The 13,592-nt window shown below is 42.1% G+C and overlaps 1 protein-coding gene across 1 annotated transcript in view; it reads right to left on the bottom strand.

Annotated features, from left to right (window-relative positions):
• The window catches only part of Sulf1 (sulfatase 1), a gene marked incomplete in the record, with an annotated part of 77,851 nt that overhangs the window by 27,263 nt on the left and 36,996 nt on the right, over window positions 1-13,592 (bottom strand). The window contains 2 exon segments of the mRNA XM_029553996.1: window positions 466-682; window positions 13,293-13,422. Of these exon segments, the coding sequence (XP_029409856.1) occupies window positions 466-682; window positions 13,293-13,422 (347 nt within the window).

Genomic DNA, 13,592 nt, shown 5'->3' with positions numbered 1-13,592 from the left:
GCTAGTCAACATTATACAACTGTTCGACAATTTTTTAAAAAAATATGCAGATGAAAAATGCTCCTTAAAAAACTGCTTATGCCTTTCCTTTTCTGTTAAACATACATGCACTGATACCTTAGGCTTACTTAACTTTTTAAAGTGACTTAAAGCAGGCAGATGAGGACATTAGCATGAAGGTAAGGTAAAAATGGATGTACAGCATCTGCTGTGTCTTCTGGAAGATCCATCTGAACAGATGTTTTGCAACTCGTATTTTTACTAAATATATTTTTGTCCTGTGTTTAAGTGAAAATATTTACAAAGTAAAATTTCAAACTGATCTTAACTATCTCCTTTTAAACAGGCCAACCATTTGCTTTTAGCCTGAAATCTATGCACTGATAATATCTAAACGGTGCCTGGAACTTTTGTATTGCTAAGGCCTAGGCCTGCCACAGAGAGGGGTCACAAGGTATGGCTTACTTGGAGTCCCCTGGTTCCTCAGGAACTGCCTTTGACTCTTTCTCTGGCTTCGACTGGGGCGGTAGCCAGACTCCCTACAATGGCACTCTTTGTCCTTGTCATGGAAACCACGAGAGTAGAGGTTGCGTGTGCTCTGGCGGACGGTGAGCAGGTCGCTGGGTCCTTTACACTTGTGGATTCGAAGCTTGCCAGATGTGTCCTCGATACACTGCCACTTCTGCAAAAGGCAGCGGGGAAGGGGTTGGTGATGTTGAGCCAGGTGGTATTTGTTAAGGACTGTAGCCCTGGTTGGCTTTTATTTTAAGCACTGGCAATACCATTAAGGAGGATGAATGAAAAAGGACACGCCTCTAAGTGACCCTGCAGGACCTCCACTCTTGGCTCTGTTTCTTCCATGGCAGGCAAATACCCATGACAATGAAATCACTGGAAATCGGAACCACCTCGATGACACTGGAGCCAAACACTGATAAATAAATCCTCATCACCCAGACTAAACAGTCGTGAATGAAACATGGTAAAGCCCGGGGTAGCTGTGGGGCCTGTTTCCACCACGACCCCCACCCACCTCATTTGCTCTGGAAAAACAAACTTGGCTACTTTGTTTCCTGCCCCCTGGATTTCTATTGCCAGCCTGGGCAGAGTGGCCCACGAGGGAAACAGAAGACCTTATTCTGTGGGCATCACAGCCAGAGCCAGCTTCTCAGTCATTGGCACACTCATTAGGTTTTATTTTATTTTCCTTATCTTTCTATAGCATGCAGCTGGGCTCTGGGAGGCAGGGTCCACCTCCACAGAAGACACACGTGGGAGCTTTTACTGGAGTTTCTAGCTCCCACCTTCTACAGGGCACCTGCAGATGCTGCAGGTGTACTTCCAAATAATTATGACACTGCAGCAGGGCTAAGCAGCTTCTAGAGTACCAGTCTGGTTCTCATAACAAACAGCTCTTCACACTGGGAGGCCATTCAGAGGATCATCTCCGTTGAAAGATCCAATAACTCCTTTACAATCCTTAATGACCCATTGGGAGGTAGGAAAAACATTGGCCTTTGGGTATGAGTGTTGACAAACTGTGGTGCTATCAAACTTATCTTTTCCCTCCTTCCATATACGAGTGTCACCTGTGTGCTAGCATGTATTGATTCTTTTCTTTCAATGCACAGGTTTCTGTGTTCGGTTCCACGTATCTGCACTCTGAAGTGATGTGTTTGCTCTGTCACACACATTATCAACTAATTATTTCTTTTAAGAAATAATTGTCTTTAAAGGATATTTCTTTCCAGCACCACCTAAAAGGATCTTCTCTCTTTTATGCTTAAGTGAAAATATTTAAAAAGTAAAATTTCAAAATTGGGATGCCAGGGGATGTGTGCTGGCAGGACCATACCATTGTCTTGTGGGCATCTTGGATGCTAAGTCTTTAATGCAAAAAGGTAAAGTTTGGCCAAGGGACTTTGATGGCTTTGTCATCAGATAAATGAACTGTGTACAAAATGGCACACAAATCTCCACGATGAACAGAAGATTTACAGTCACTGTTCGTTTCCTGTCAAGGAAGTTGCATGTCTTTAGTATGCATTGAATTATCAGAGCTGCACTGGGGTTTCTACTCTAAACCCCCAGGATGCAGAGTTGACTTGGTGGTTCTGCTTTAGCTCTCTATCTACATTGCTGGTGTCACTAGATGTTTATTTCAAGCCATGTTGAATTTGCCTCCTTTCAGGGTTTGCTGAGAAAGCCTTGAATGTGCAGCGTCTTCACCCAGAGAAGCACGTCCTTAAAAGACAAGACAACTAATTGCTGAATACACCATGGAAGGGCAACACAGACTAGAATAATCTAAGGACTAAGTTGGAGAAGATTTAGCTTAAAAAATGTAAAGTCACAGGGCTGGAGAGATTGCTCAGTGGTTAAGAGCCCTGACTGCTCTTGTAGAGGACCTGGGTTCAGTTCCCAGCACCCACATAGCAGCTAACAACTGTCCAAAACTCCAGTTCCAGGGGATCCAATACCTCTTCTGTTCACAGCTCTGTGGGAACTGCAAAACATGGGTGTACTTACATACATGCAGGCACAACACTCATATACATAAAATATAAATAAACAAATTAATTAATTTTAAAAAATGTAAAGTCAACTGGTCCTGGTTGCTCATGTAATCTTAGCACTCGAGAAGTTGAGGCAGGAGGATTGTAAATTGGAGGGCAGCCTGAACTGTAAGACTCTGTCTCAATAAGTAATCGTACAAAACTATGAGCTTGCTTAGGCATGAGGGAGTTGTTTCATGTAATGGTTCTCTACCCTCGCTGGGCATTGGCGCCTTCTGCAGCTCCCTAAGTGACTGTAGTGTGCTTGAACTTCCTTGCAGCTGGAATCCACGGGGGGAGTCAGAAGGGATATATTTAGGTTAAATAGCTCAGGTTTATGAATCTTGAGAGACTTGAGGGTGTGACATGTACAAGGAAAGTTGTATCTAGAAACACGGAGATGTAATTGGGTCAAAAACAACTCTGGCTGGACAAACATTGCAGCCAAGCCCTCCATATTTCAGTATGTTGTTCAGTTTAACAGAAACCAGCTTTCCAGGCTCCATCTCCAGTAAGTTGACAAGTGATTTAGTTTTAGTGTCAATGTTTCTGCCTGTAAAGTGTGGCCTGCCTATTTCCAGGGAGGGTTCTAAGGCCCTTCGAGGAATGGACAATGAGCTTGAGAAATTGTTAGAAAAGTCCCCAAAGAAGTTCTTAGACACTGAAAGACAACTCCACCAAGAAATAATTATACACGATATAGAATTCTTGCTGCTGGGGCTAGAGAAATGGTTCAGCGGTTAAGAACACTGGTTGTTCTTTCAGAAGACCCGGGTTTGAATCCCAGCACCCACATGGCAGCTAACGACTGTCTGTAACTCCAGTTCCAGGGGATCCGACAGCCTCTTCTGTCCTCCGCGGGCACTGCATGACATGGGTGCACTTACCTACATGCAGGCAATACATACATACACATAAAATAAAAATAATAAAATTTTTTTAAAAAAGAATTCTTGCTGCTGACAAGGGGTGCCAAGATAGACAACTTTTCATAGTTGGAAAATTTGGGAATAGTAGAGATTCAACATGTCTGTGACTGTGTTTCTATCTTAAATCCAAATGGCTTAAGACTTATCCATCCATCTGGGTAATCTCTACATCCAGCATTTGAAAATGCTTAATGTCTGCAGGAGCAAAAGGAGTGGGCAGTGGACTCCGTTCACAGCCAAGTGGAAGCTTAAGCAGTGTTCCACCACCTGCTATACAGAAAAATGTGGCCAGTTTTATTCTTAAAAAAAAAAAAAAAAAAGGCTTACAGTCTGTATGTGACTCCAATTTTCAGTACAAACTGCAATGACTTTTGAGATGTGGTCTCGACTCTTGGGCTCAAGCAATCCTCCTGCTTCAACCTCCTGTAGCTGGGACTATAGGTATATACCATATACCACAATGCCTGTCCAAACAGTAATTGTTGAATCACAGGATTGTGGTGAAAACTTCCTAGATTTGCATAGCCACCACATATTAAAATTTTTTTTGGCTCAGAAGAGCTGATGGTACAAGTAGATTCTTGTAGAACACGGAGGTGTAGGCAGAATTGTTAGTGACTTAGTCCATTTGGAATCTAACCCACTTTGCCATCAGCCAAATTCCTTGTTGATTTCCTGTGATGAAGGGAACAGTTTCCTTCCTGAAGAATGAGTTTAACCATATTGGTGTCTGGCAATGTCTCTGGAACAGATGATGTATCTTAGAAAATCAACTACACATAGATATATACATGTATTGTGCACACACACACACACACACATGCTACCACAGCCACATATACATACATTCTTGGGTAAGGCAGTATTCACTGACAAAAATGACAATTATTTTCTCTACCATGACTCTCTGAAGAAGTCACAGACCCTATTAGATAGAGTAATTAGCTGGAGACTTAGAGAATCTTCCTATTGGCAAGCATACCAGGAATTTCAATGAAACACAATTAACCAGGAATTTCAATGAAACACAATTATCTCACAGTCGCCACAGTCATTTTAGGGTTCCATATCACGACAGTTTTTATGACTGCAATAAAACCTTGAAATAGCTGTCACAAAAATGGTGATTTTACTGGGAGAGTTTATAGACAGAGACAGAGAAAGGGAATGTTTAAAAACAATTATTCTCAAACTAAGACTGAAAGCCATTTAAATGGTCAAAAGAAGAGAAGTTTGCCTTGCAGAAGAGCTGTAGGGGTCAGAAATCTTGAACTCGGCTGAGGCACCTGCTAACGGAACATGGAGTCAGCCGTGTTTAACAGGCACCCTTGCGGGAATATGATGTCACTGTCTTGGGTTTATCCACTCCTGACATTCATTGGTAAATCAGTTCACTGCCATATCCAACTGGCTGCTTCTTCACCAACCGTATCCACTCCTTCAAAACCCTTTTCTGCTCTCTGGGACTATATCATTTCCATTATCCTTCTGCTTCTCTGACTTACAAGTTTGTATCAATAATTTATCACACATTCACTCTTCAAAGGTATCCACACACTACTGGCAAGGTGCTGGATAAGAGGACTTTATATATTCTCTTCAGTTGGTATTAGCCTTTTTAACTACACTGAACTTGGAATTAGAGACAAGGACCATGTCATGTTCCTGAACTGTTCCCCAAAGTTATCACAGTGGGGCACCACTGTGTTCAGTAATTGTGTGTTCACGTTTATGATTATTTCTAGCTGCCTGTGTATAACTAACACCCAGTGAAGATGAAGAGGCTGGTTATTTTGACACAAGAATACAGGTGTGCAACTAGATTGTTAAAATCAAACCAAATGAGGAAAACACTCCATGCCTTTTGAAAAATGTCATCACCATCTTTACCGCTACTACCACTGTCTACTGAATGCTCGCTTGGTGCTAGGAATTGGTGTAGAGCACTTATATTAATGTATTTATGCGGTCTTTACAGCTACCCAAACAGTTGCTGCCTGTCATTTACTGAGGCAGTGAATGTTACTTGCATTCTATTTAGGACTTAGAAAGTGTTTTATTTATATATTAGAGTAGCTTGAAGGAGGATTCTGGCTTATAACATAGAAAAGCTAGGAGTTACACAGAAGCTGCTCATCCCATTTCTCTGTAGATGTGACCAAGGCGGCTATGTGAGTGGAGCCTTGGCAGGGTCACAAGCGCTAGAGGAAACACAGGAGAAGAGTGTGCCTGAGGAAGGTGCTCAGTAGAGCTGCTGCTATTGTTGTTATTTCTTTTCACACATTACTGGACTTGTTACTTACAGAATTAGAAGTAATGCAGTTCTTTTTATGGAGGTAAGTATTGGGTTGAGCATCTGAAAAGTTCAATCTTAATTGTCTTTTGTTCCTGACTCTATGTCCTTGAACAAGCTGTAGAATTTCAGTTTTCTTCCAGACCCTACATCTGGTAAAACAATACATAGTTCTCTTCGCTGTAAGGATATGCTATAACAATAAATTGTGATGCCTTTGAGTTTGTTAGCGAATATGCAGTGCATGAATCAAGACCAGTGCTATCATAATTGACTTTAACTGCAGCATTTGGGAGGCAGAGGCAGGTGGATCTCTGTAGGATTGAGGCCATCCTGATCTACATAGCAAATTCCAGGCCGGGGCTACAGGGAGACCCTGTCTCAAAAAGACTTTTAAGTTTCTTTAATCTTTGGATAACTTATTATTGTCTTTAGTGGTGGAGGAAGCTATGACTATTTTTACTCTCTCTCTCTCTCTCTCTCTCTCTCTCTGCCTCTGTGTGTATATGTGTGTGTGTGTGTGTCTCCATGCCACAGAACACATGTGGAGATCAGAGGACAATATGCAGGAGTCAGTTCTCTCTTTATACTCTGTGGGCTGCCGGGACTGGACTCAGGTCATCATTAGGCTGTGTCACCTCACTGTCCCACACATTATTTTAAAGACAAAGTCTCACTCTATTCCCCCAGGCTGCTCTTAAATTCCTGGACTCAAGTGATCCTTCTGCCTCAGTTTCCCAAGGGCTGGCACTTCACATGGGTGTGTTACCATGCTGGGAGCGGGCGGGAAGGGAGGCTATGACTTTGATTCACACACATCTGAGTTTGAACTCAGACTTCCAGTTCTGTTTTGGTCAACTGACTTTCCCACCTGAGCCTCAGTGTCTCCATATGTACACTGGGCATGGTAGTTTTCATGTAGAATGCCTAATACAATACACAGGGACTTCTTAAAGTAACCACTGGGAAATCATTAAAGTTTCTACATTTTGGACTGTGTATATTCCTTAGATTGCATATGGATACTTTTATTTATACTCACTATACCCATTTGCATGAATGAGTAAGAAACCAAAATTTTAGCAGCACTGTTTTTCAAATGCCCAGTGTAATGAAAGTTTAGTTTTACATGCAAAAATACACTAATTTTCCAATGTGTGTCTTATGAGTGTTTGGTCATAATACAGGCCAAATCATGTTCCCCAAAACATTATCATTAGATAACAATTTTGTTATAATCTGATTATCCTTTTTGCCAATGTCAGCTACCTGTTCATGGACACATGTTGAAATTTTCATCTGACTGTTGGGGCATTTAAAAAAAGTATATGTCTATCCAAACTGTCATTGTCAAACATGGAGTTATTTATCAAGGAGATTTAGCTCCCATTTTCTTTCCACCCTGGGATGGAGGGGGTGGAGGAGGGAGGTAGAAAAGGTCAAGGAAAGAGATAAAGGAAAGAGAAAAAATTTAACATACAGCACCATCTGTACAAGGTAATGCTGGGATGTGAGAAGCCTTCTTCCTACACTTCAGGTAAAACAAAACAGCAGACAGACCGTGACCAGCAATTGAAAGTAGTGTTTGTGGAGTGCTTGCCATGGGCTGCGGCACTGCTCCAGGTGCCTGATTACATGTAAATGCATGTCGCCCTTGCAGCAAACCTGTGTGGCTTGCACTGTCATGTCATATAACAGACAGAGTAAGTTTCAGTAACTTGTCCGAGGTGAGTAACTTGTCACGTGGTGAGAAAGCTATGAGCCGAGGATGCAATCATTACCCACGCACCTTGAACGTGAAGTTAAGATGCAAAGTGATTTGGTGCAGGGTGTGAGCCTTCAGGTGAGCCTCGGGAGGGGAAACAGAAGCAATCACTAACATGCAGTGAGAAAGAGGGGTGAACTGGTTTGGAAGACAGGAAAGCTGAGTAGGGTGGGCTTTTAGGATGTGATGGGAAGGTGACAGATATGGTGTTAATTAATTGGGGTAGGGCCACCTCATGAGCAAAGAGCCTGTGTGGATATTTTTTTGTTCCTGACCTATATGGAACAAATAGAAGCAAACCATCTGAGCAGATGTACAACTGCTCAGACACAACCTTCTGTGCAGGTTGGAGAAATCCAGCAGCCAGGACCACGGCTGCATGGCTCCCTCTTCCCTGTTTAGACTTAGAGTGGGACAGCAGAATCTTTATCCTCCCGGAAGTGCTCTCCAGAATCAGGAGCCCAGGGAGGCAGCTACAAGCCATGCTGTGACTTTAACCAGGGTCCAGGGACTTCCTGAAAATAGGCTGTCCATTTCTTGCAAATTCACAAATCTAAGCAAATCTTACTGGTAAATGTCTTTTTATTCATGCTCTGCAGGTAGCCATGAAGAAGGACATACACTTAGAGGAATAAGTTTTGGGTGACAACATCAATTTTAGAGCTAAAGTTTACATATTCAACAAACTACATTCCAATTTTCTTACAATAACTGCAGCTGGCTTGATGGCAGGGCCCTTCAGAATTTTAAACCAATCTCTGACTTGGTATCAATACAATAGTAGAAAGGCAAACTAAACTGTAAAGATGCTGGAATTTAACAACTCAACAAAAGGACATGACATTTGCTCTATTAGAAACAGATCAAGCTGTGCTTTTTTTCCCTGTGAAATGCCAGAGAAAATATGAAATGAACTTCAGAAATGGATAACCAGGGGGTTTCTCTTGTATGTGACTCCTGTTTAAGGAATCAATATTTACACCTAGGGGAGGGTAAAGAAAACACTGCCCAATAATGCACACTTGGCATTTGTGGTTCTGGACCTTAGTTGCTCAGAAGAATCTTCCAGGAGTCTGAAAGGGAGCTGATACTGCCCCCCTCCCCAGAGGTGGACTTAGCACCAGCTGTTGTTGTGGTTGGGGCTGAGAACTGGCACCCGAGGTGCTCTTTAAAGGGGAAATCTAGTATGTTGGGCTGTCGCAGAGGCAGAGAGTGACCAGGGAAAATGCACAAAGTTGAAAGTGGAGAAAAGTAAATTAGCCTAAGTTTTCTGGACCAAAGTTTTCTTGGCAGGAAAATGATGTCATTTAACTGTAAGATTCCCATGATTTCTCCAACTCTGGCATTCTCTAATTCTAGGCTTGGAATTCTTAAACACTAGTAAAACAAACAAACAAACAAACAAACAAACAAACAAACAAACAAAAACCATAAGAGCCAGAAGTGTGGCGGTACATGAAATGCAGACCTTTGGGAGGCTAAGGTAGGAGAGTAGAGAGTTCAAGGTTAGCCTGAGTTACATATTGAGACTTTGTCTCAAAGAACAAACAAAAGCAACCAAACACCCCTCCAAACAAAACAAAACAAACTCTCAGATGCCTTGACTTTAGCTTCAGACATTTTAATATAGTTGATCTATATTAAAGGGAAAGGTGCATCTCTAGTTTTCAAAAGCTCCCCTAGGTGAGAACAACGTGCAGAAGAACTGAGCATCACCTGTCTTCAGTAGTGCCCGTGAATGTGTTTGTGGTGGAATGCCTAGCTGAGAGTGGCGGGAATTCACACTTTGTCTTGGATTAGTGCAGAAACATGGAAGCAATGCAAACACATATGTCCATGTTGTCATAATTAGTCCCTGCTGGTTGCTCTGTGCGTACAATCACGGAGCCCTGCCAAGTGTCTGGGACTCCAGCCCATTTCATTCCCTGTTGGGTTTATAGAAACACAAACAACAGGTAAGAGTGCCTAGAACAGTAAGAACACTGTGGAGAAATTAATCTCAGTTACATTACTCCTTGCACTTTTCATGTATGACATCACTTAATTCTCACAAGACTGGGACTGTTTTTTTCTATTCCGGGGACAGAAAAGCTGAGACCTGGGAGAATTTAAGTGACTTGTTCAGGGAGACACAACTAGGAAATGGCAGCTACGATATAACAACCCAAATGTTCTGATCTTCATTCCTTCTTCCTTTGTTTGTACACTTGCAGCATTCACAGTAACTACCTAGGTGACCAGGTATGGATTGAGGGATCAAGACGATCTACATCCTCTCTGGAGATTAGGAATGAAGAGAATGGGGCTATCAGTGCAAATTTTTCCTTTAAACCCCATGAAGTGTCAGATCTGAGAATGAAGGCTGTTCACACTAGCAAGAAGAGGGCACAGGCCAGGTATGAAACCAAGGACCAAGAGTGGATTCCAGGACTGGAGACACAACTCAGTTGGTAGAGCACAAGCCTGGCATGCATGTGGGTCTGGGTTCAATACCCAGGATGGAAATATAAGAGTGGATCCAAATAGGTCAGCTCTAGCCTGGGCTGTCACTTCTGTTCTGAGCAACATAATCTCATTGCTCTGGACCTTTTTCTTAAGTCAGTGATATTGTCATTGAAAGCATAACCTTCAATGTAGCTAGATAGAAAGAGCAAAAGGTGAAGAGATCCAAGACTATAGAGCACAAAGGTGCTCTGAGCCACAGATTCTAAAATCTTGAAGCTTTTAGATTCTTAAGAGATGGCGCCACCAGTAGTCACAGCAGTAGATTAGAAAAGTGCTTCAGAATTATCTGGAAGACTTATTTACACAAAGCACTAAGCTCTACCCTAGGTACCTAATTAGAAGTCAGTGGTGGCAGAGAGTTTACATTTTGACAAGTTCCCAGGTGATGCTGATCTTGCTGGTCTGGGGACAACACTCAGGGAACCCCAAGATTACAATAACTATTCACAAGTGTCTCCAAGACACCAATTCCTGAGGCAACTAGAAATCCTCTTCACCTTGCCTCTTCTGTCCAATTTAAAGAATTCCTTCAGCAGAAAATAACACCATCAAGGCATAGCCCAATTCTTTGTTCTAGTAGCTCAGGCACTTCTGAAAGAGGTGGGCTCTGACATTCTTAAATATCCATGTGAGGGAATCTAAGTTCAGAATGATCCACATAGAATGAAAGCAAAGGAAAATCCAGGGAGCCAGATATAATAGCGTTTCAGGGGAGCAATATAGGTTTAGAAAAATATGAAAAAAAACAAAATTGGGTTTTTAATAGTTACCATGCAGCACATGAGTGCACTGTTTGTGCCAAAATAACTTGGTTTCATTTACGATACATTTGCCCTTTAGGACCTAGATGGAGTTTTAAGGAGAAATTTCCAAAAGTGAATACTAAAAGCTAGGCACGTATAGTGTGCCTTACTCCCAAATGCTTATCTTGCTCACCACTTAGGTCTTGCTCAGATCCCAAATGAAATCACCAATTTGCAGGAGACACATTAAACAGTCAGCATTTCCAATCCCTGAATCAAAGCAGTTAGCCTATTGAACCTTGCTCCCAACAACCGCTGTAGAGCTACAAAACAATTCTGAGGTTTTCTTAAGAATAATACTTAGAGCTTCCTTAAGAAAGATTTCAAGACTTCAAATTAACATGTAATGATTAGGTCCAACCTTTTCTATGAAACACTTGAAAATTAAGACTGAAGAGAACCATAAAGGTCTGTTTTACCCCTTCCTTCAACAGCTCTCTCCACCCTCTTCTACTTCAAAGCCAAAGAGCAGGAGGCAAGAGAGTCAGGAACAAGTTGTTCGTTACACTTGTATATGCTGGTTACTGTATAATAAGAGCATAATAAGACCATTTTGATAATAACTAGGTGGCTTGTTTCTCATGTCTGACATAATTAACTAATGTTGGTTAATTATGTGGATATCTAGAGGTTAGAGGTGTTAAAAAAACACCAAAACCTCCCCAAAGAGTAGAATGTTTTTCATTATTTAAAGTAACTAATTTCAGAAGACAGCAAGTGGCATGCATTTTTTTTTAATTGCAGTAAACAATTTTATTCAATAAAAAACGATAGGAATTTGCAGGTCTGAAGGACTCCCTGGGCTTACGTGGAAATCCTGGTAAGATGAATAAATACAGAAAGAATCAATAGTTGGAACATGTAGAATACAGGAGTGACTGAGATGAGACTAAGGGAGGGGCATGGCCGGCGGTATGCATTTTTAAAGAAATATTTTATGTTTAAGTGTGTGTGTGTGTGTGTGTGTGTGTGTACACAAGTGAGTAGAAGGTGCTGGCAGAGTTCAAAGAAGGTGTTAGATGCCCCAGAGCTGGAGTTGCAGGTGGTTATGAGCCACCTGACATATGTACTGGGAACCAAATTCCTGGTCCTCTGCAAGAGCTGCATGCATTCTTAACTGCTGTGCCATCTCTCCGGCCGTATGGCCTGTATTTTTACTCAGACAATTCCTCCTTGAATCCCAGAGTTTTACAAACCAGCTTCCTGTCTATAAGATGTTCACGCCTACCTCACCCGAAAGCTGTGAGGTTTGGAATCTGCAGATACATACAAATCTTGTGTGCTGCACCTCACACAAGACAGAAACTCCGGAAGGACAGAAGCTCCTAAGAGTTGTTTTTTGCCACGTCACTATGATTTTGTTCTTTCCTCCGTCATCACAAATTTTCCTTTAACCTGTACAGAGTTCCTAGTTGGTGTTCACATGTTCCTACCTTCCTTAAAAGTGGTGTTAATTCATTGTACAGTATATTCCTTTTTAAAAAAATCTTTTTTATTATTTTTATTTTATGTGTATGAGTATTTTGTCTAAATGTGTGTAAGTGCACCATGTGAGTGCAATGCCAATAGAGGTCAGAAGAGGGCATCAGATCCCCTGGAACCAGAGTTACAGATGGCTGCTAGCAGCCATGTGGGTGCTGGGAACCAAACCTGGATCCTCTGCAAGAGCAGCTAGTGCTTTTAATGGTCAAGCTATCTTTCCAGCTCCCATTATATGGTATTTCCCATTCTCACTGATAACATTGATATTCTAGTGAGACCTGGATTTAATAATGTCTGGTGTCATAAAACGTGAGCAGAGGGCTAGAGAGGTAGTTCAGGGGATAAGAGCACTTGCTGTTCTTCCAGAAGACCTGAGCTCAACTTCCAGCACCCACATGGTGGCCCTGTTGTCCTCTTCTGGCATTCACAGACACTACACACACACCAATAAATATACCAGCAATCAAAACACTTGTACAAATAAAAATAAACCATTAAAAAAAAAGTTTGTGAGCAGAGACAGAAACAACAAAAATACAGACCATGGTTTTTCTTGGCATTTCCCATCTGTGGGACAGATTCTGCCATTTGTACTCGGTTAGGTGACTTCTGACTTCTATCTACCTATGTCACCGGGGGCTGTTCACTGCTCAGGCGCTCAGGGGACACCTGTCTTTATGGAATGACCTCTAGAACACTGCTGGATGACCTTTTCCTCCAACAGAAGCAGTGTTCTTTGGTATAGGAGTCTCTGAGAGTCACCTTTATTAACTGGAGGAAGCCCAAGTAATGAGACGGCCAGGCTTGGACAGTGAGACGGTCCTGGCAGTGGAGATGTGTCATGGTGGGCTTGCCCTCATGACCACATGAGAGCCTTAGGGATACACAAATATCTGAAGATCTTTTCACTTACAAATGGAGAGTGCAGGAGCAGTGGTAGAAAGATTCTGTTGCACTCACCTGCCCAGGCTGCTCACAGGCTGTCTGGTACCTGGCCTGCTGGCACAGTTCCTTTACCCTCTCATATTTGGGCAAGTGATTTGACTGTTGGATATTCTTGCTGGATTCTTCCTTCTTTCGTAGAAATTTCCTTTGACAGAAAGGGAAAGGCGTCTTACAAGAGTAATCTGACCACCTTCTCCAGTCATGGCCCATTGTTTCTCTTCCCTGTTACACAATTCTACGTTCCTTCAAACAAGACATAGATGTTGTAGTTCTGCCTATAGGAGCCCAACACTGAATCCTTTGTGAGGTTTTTTT

Source organism: Nannospalax galili, unplaced genomic scaffold (assembly GCF_000622305.1).
Source record: "Nannospalax galili isolate Female #2095 unplaced genomic scaffold, S.galili_v1.0 scaffold102, whole genome shotgun sequence".
In the NCBI taxonomy this organism is placed as follows: Eukaryota; Metazoa; Chordata; class Mammalia; order Rodentia; family Spalacidae; genus Nannospalax; species Nannospalax galili.
The sequence above is the reverse complement of the archived record's forward strand: the minus strand, read 5'-3'. Positions and strand labels throughout refer to the sequence as shown.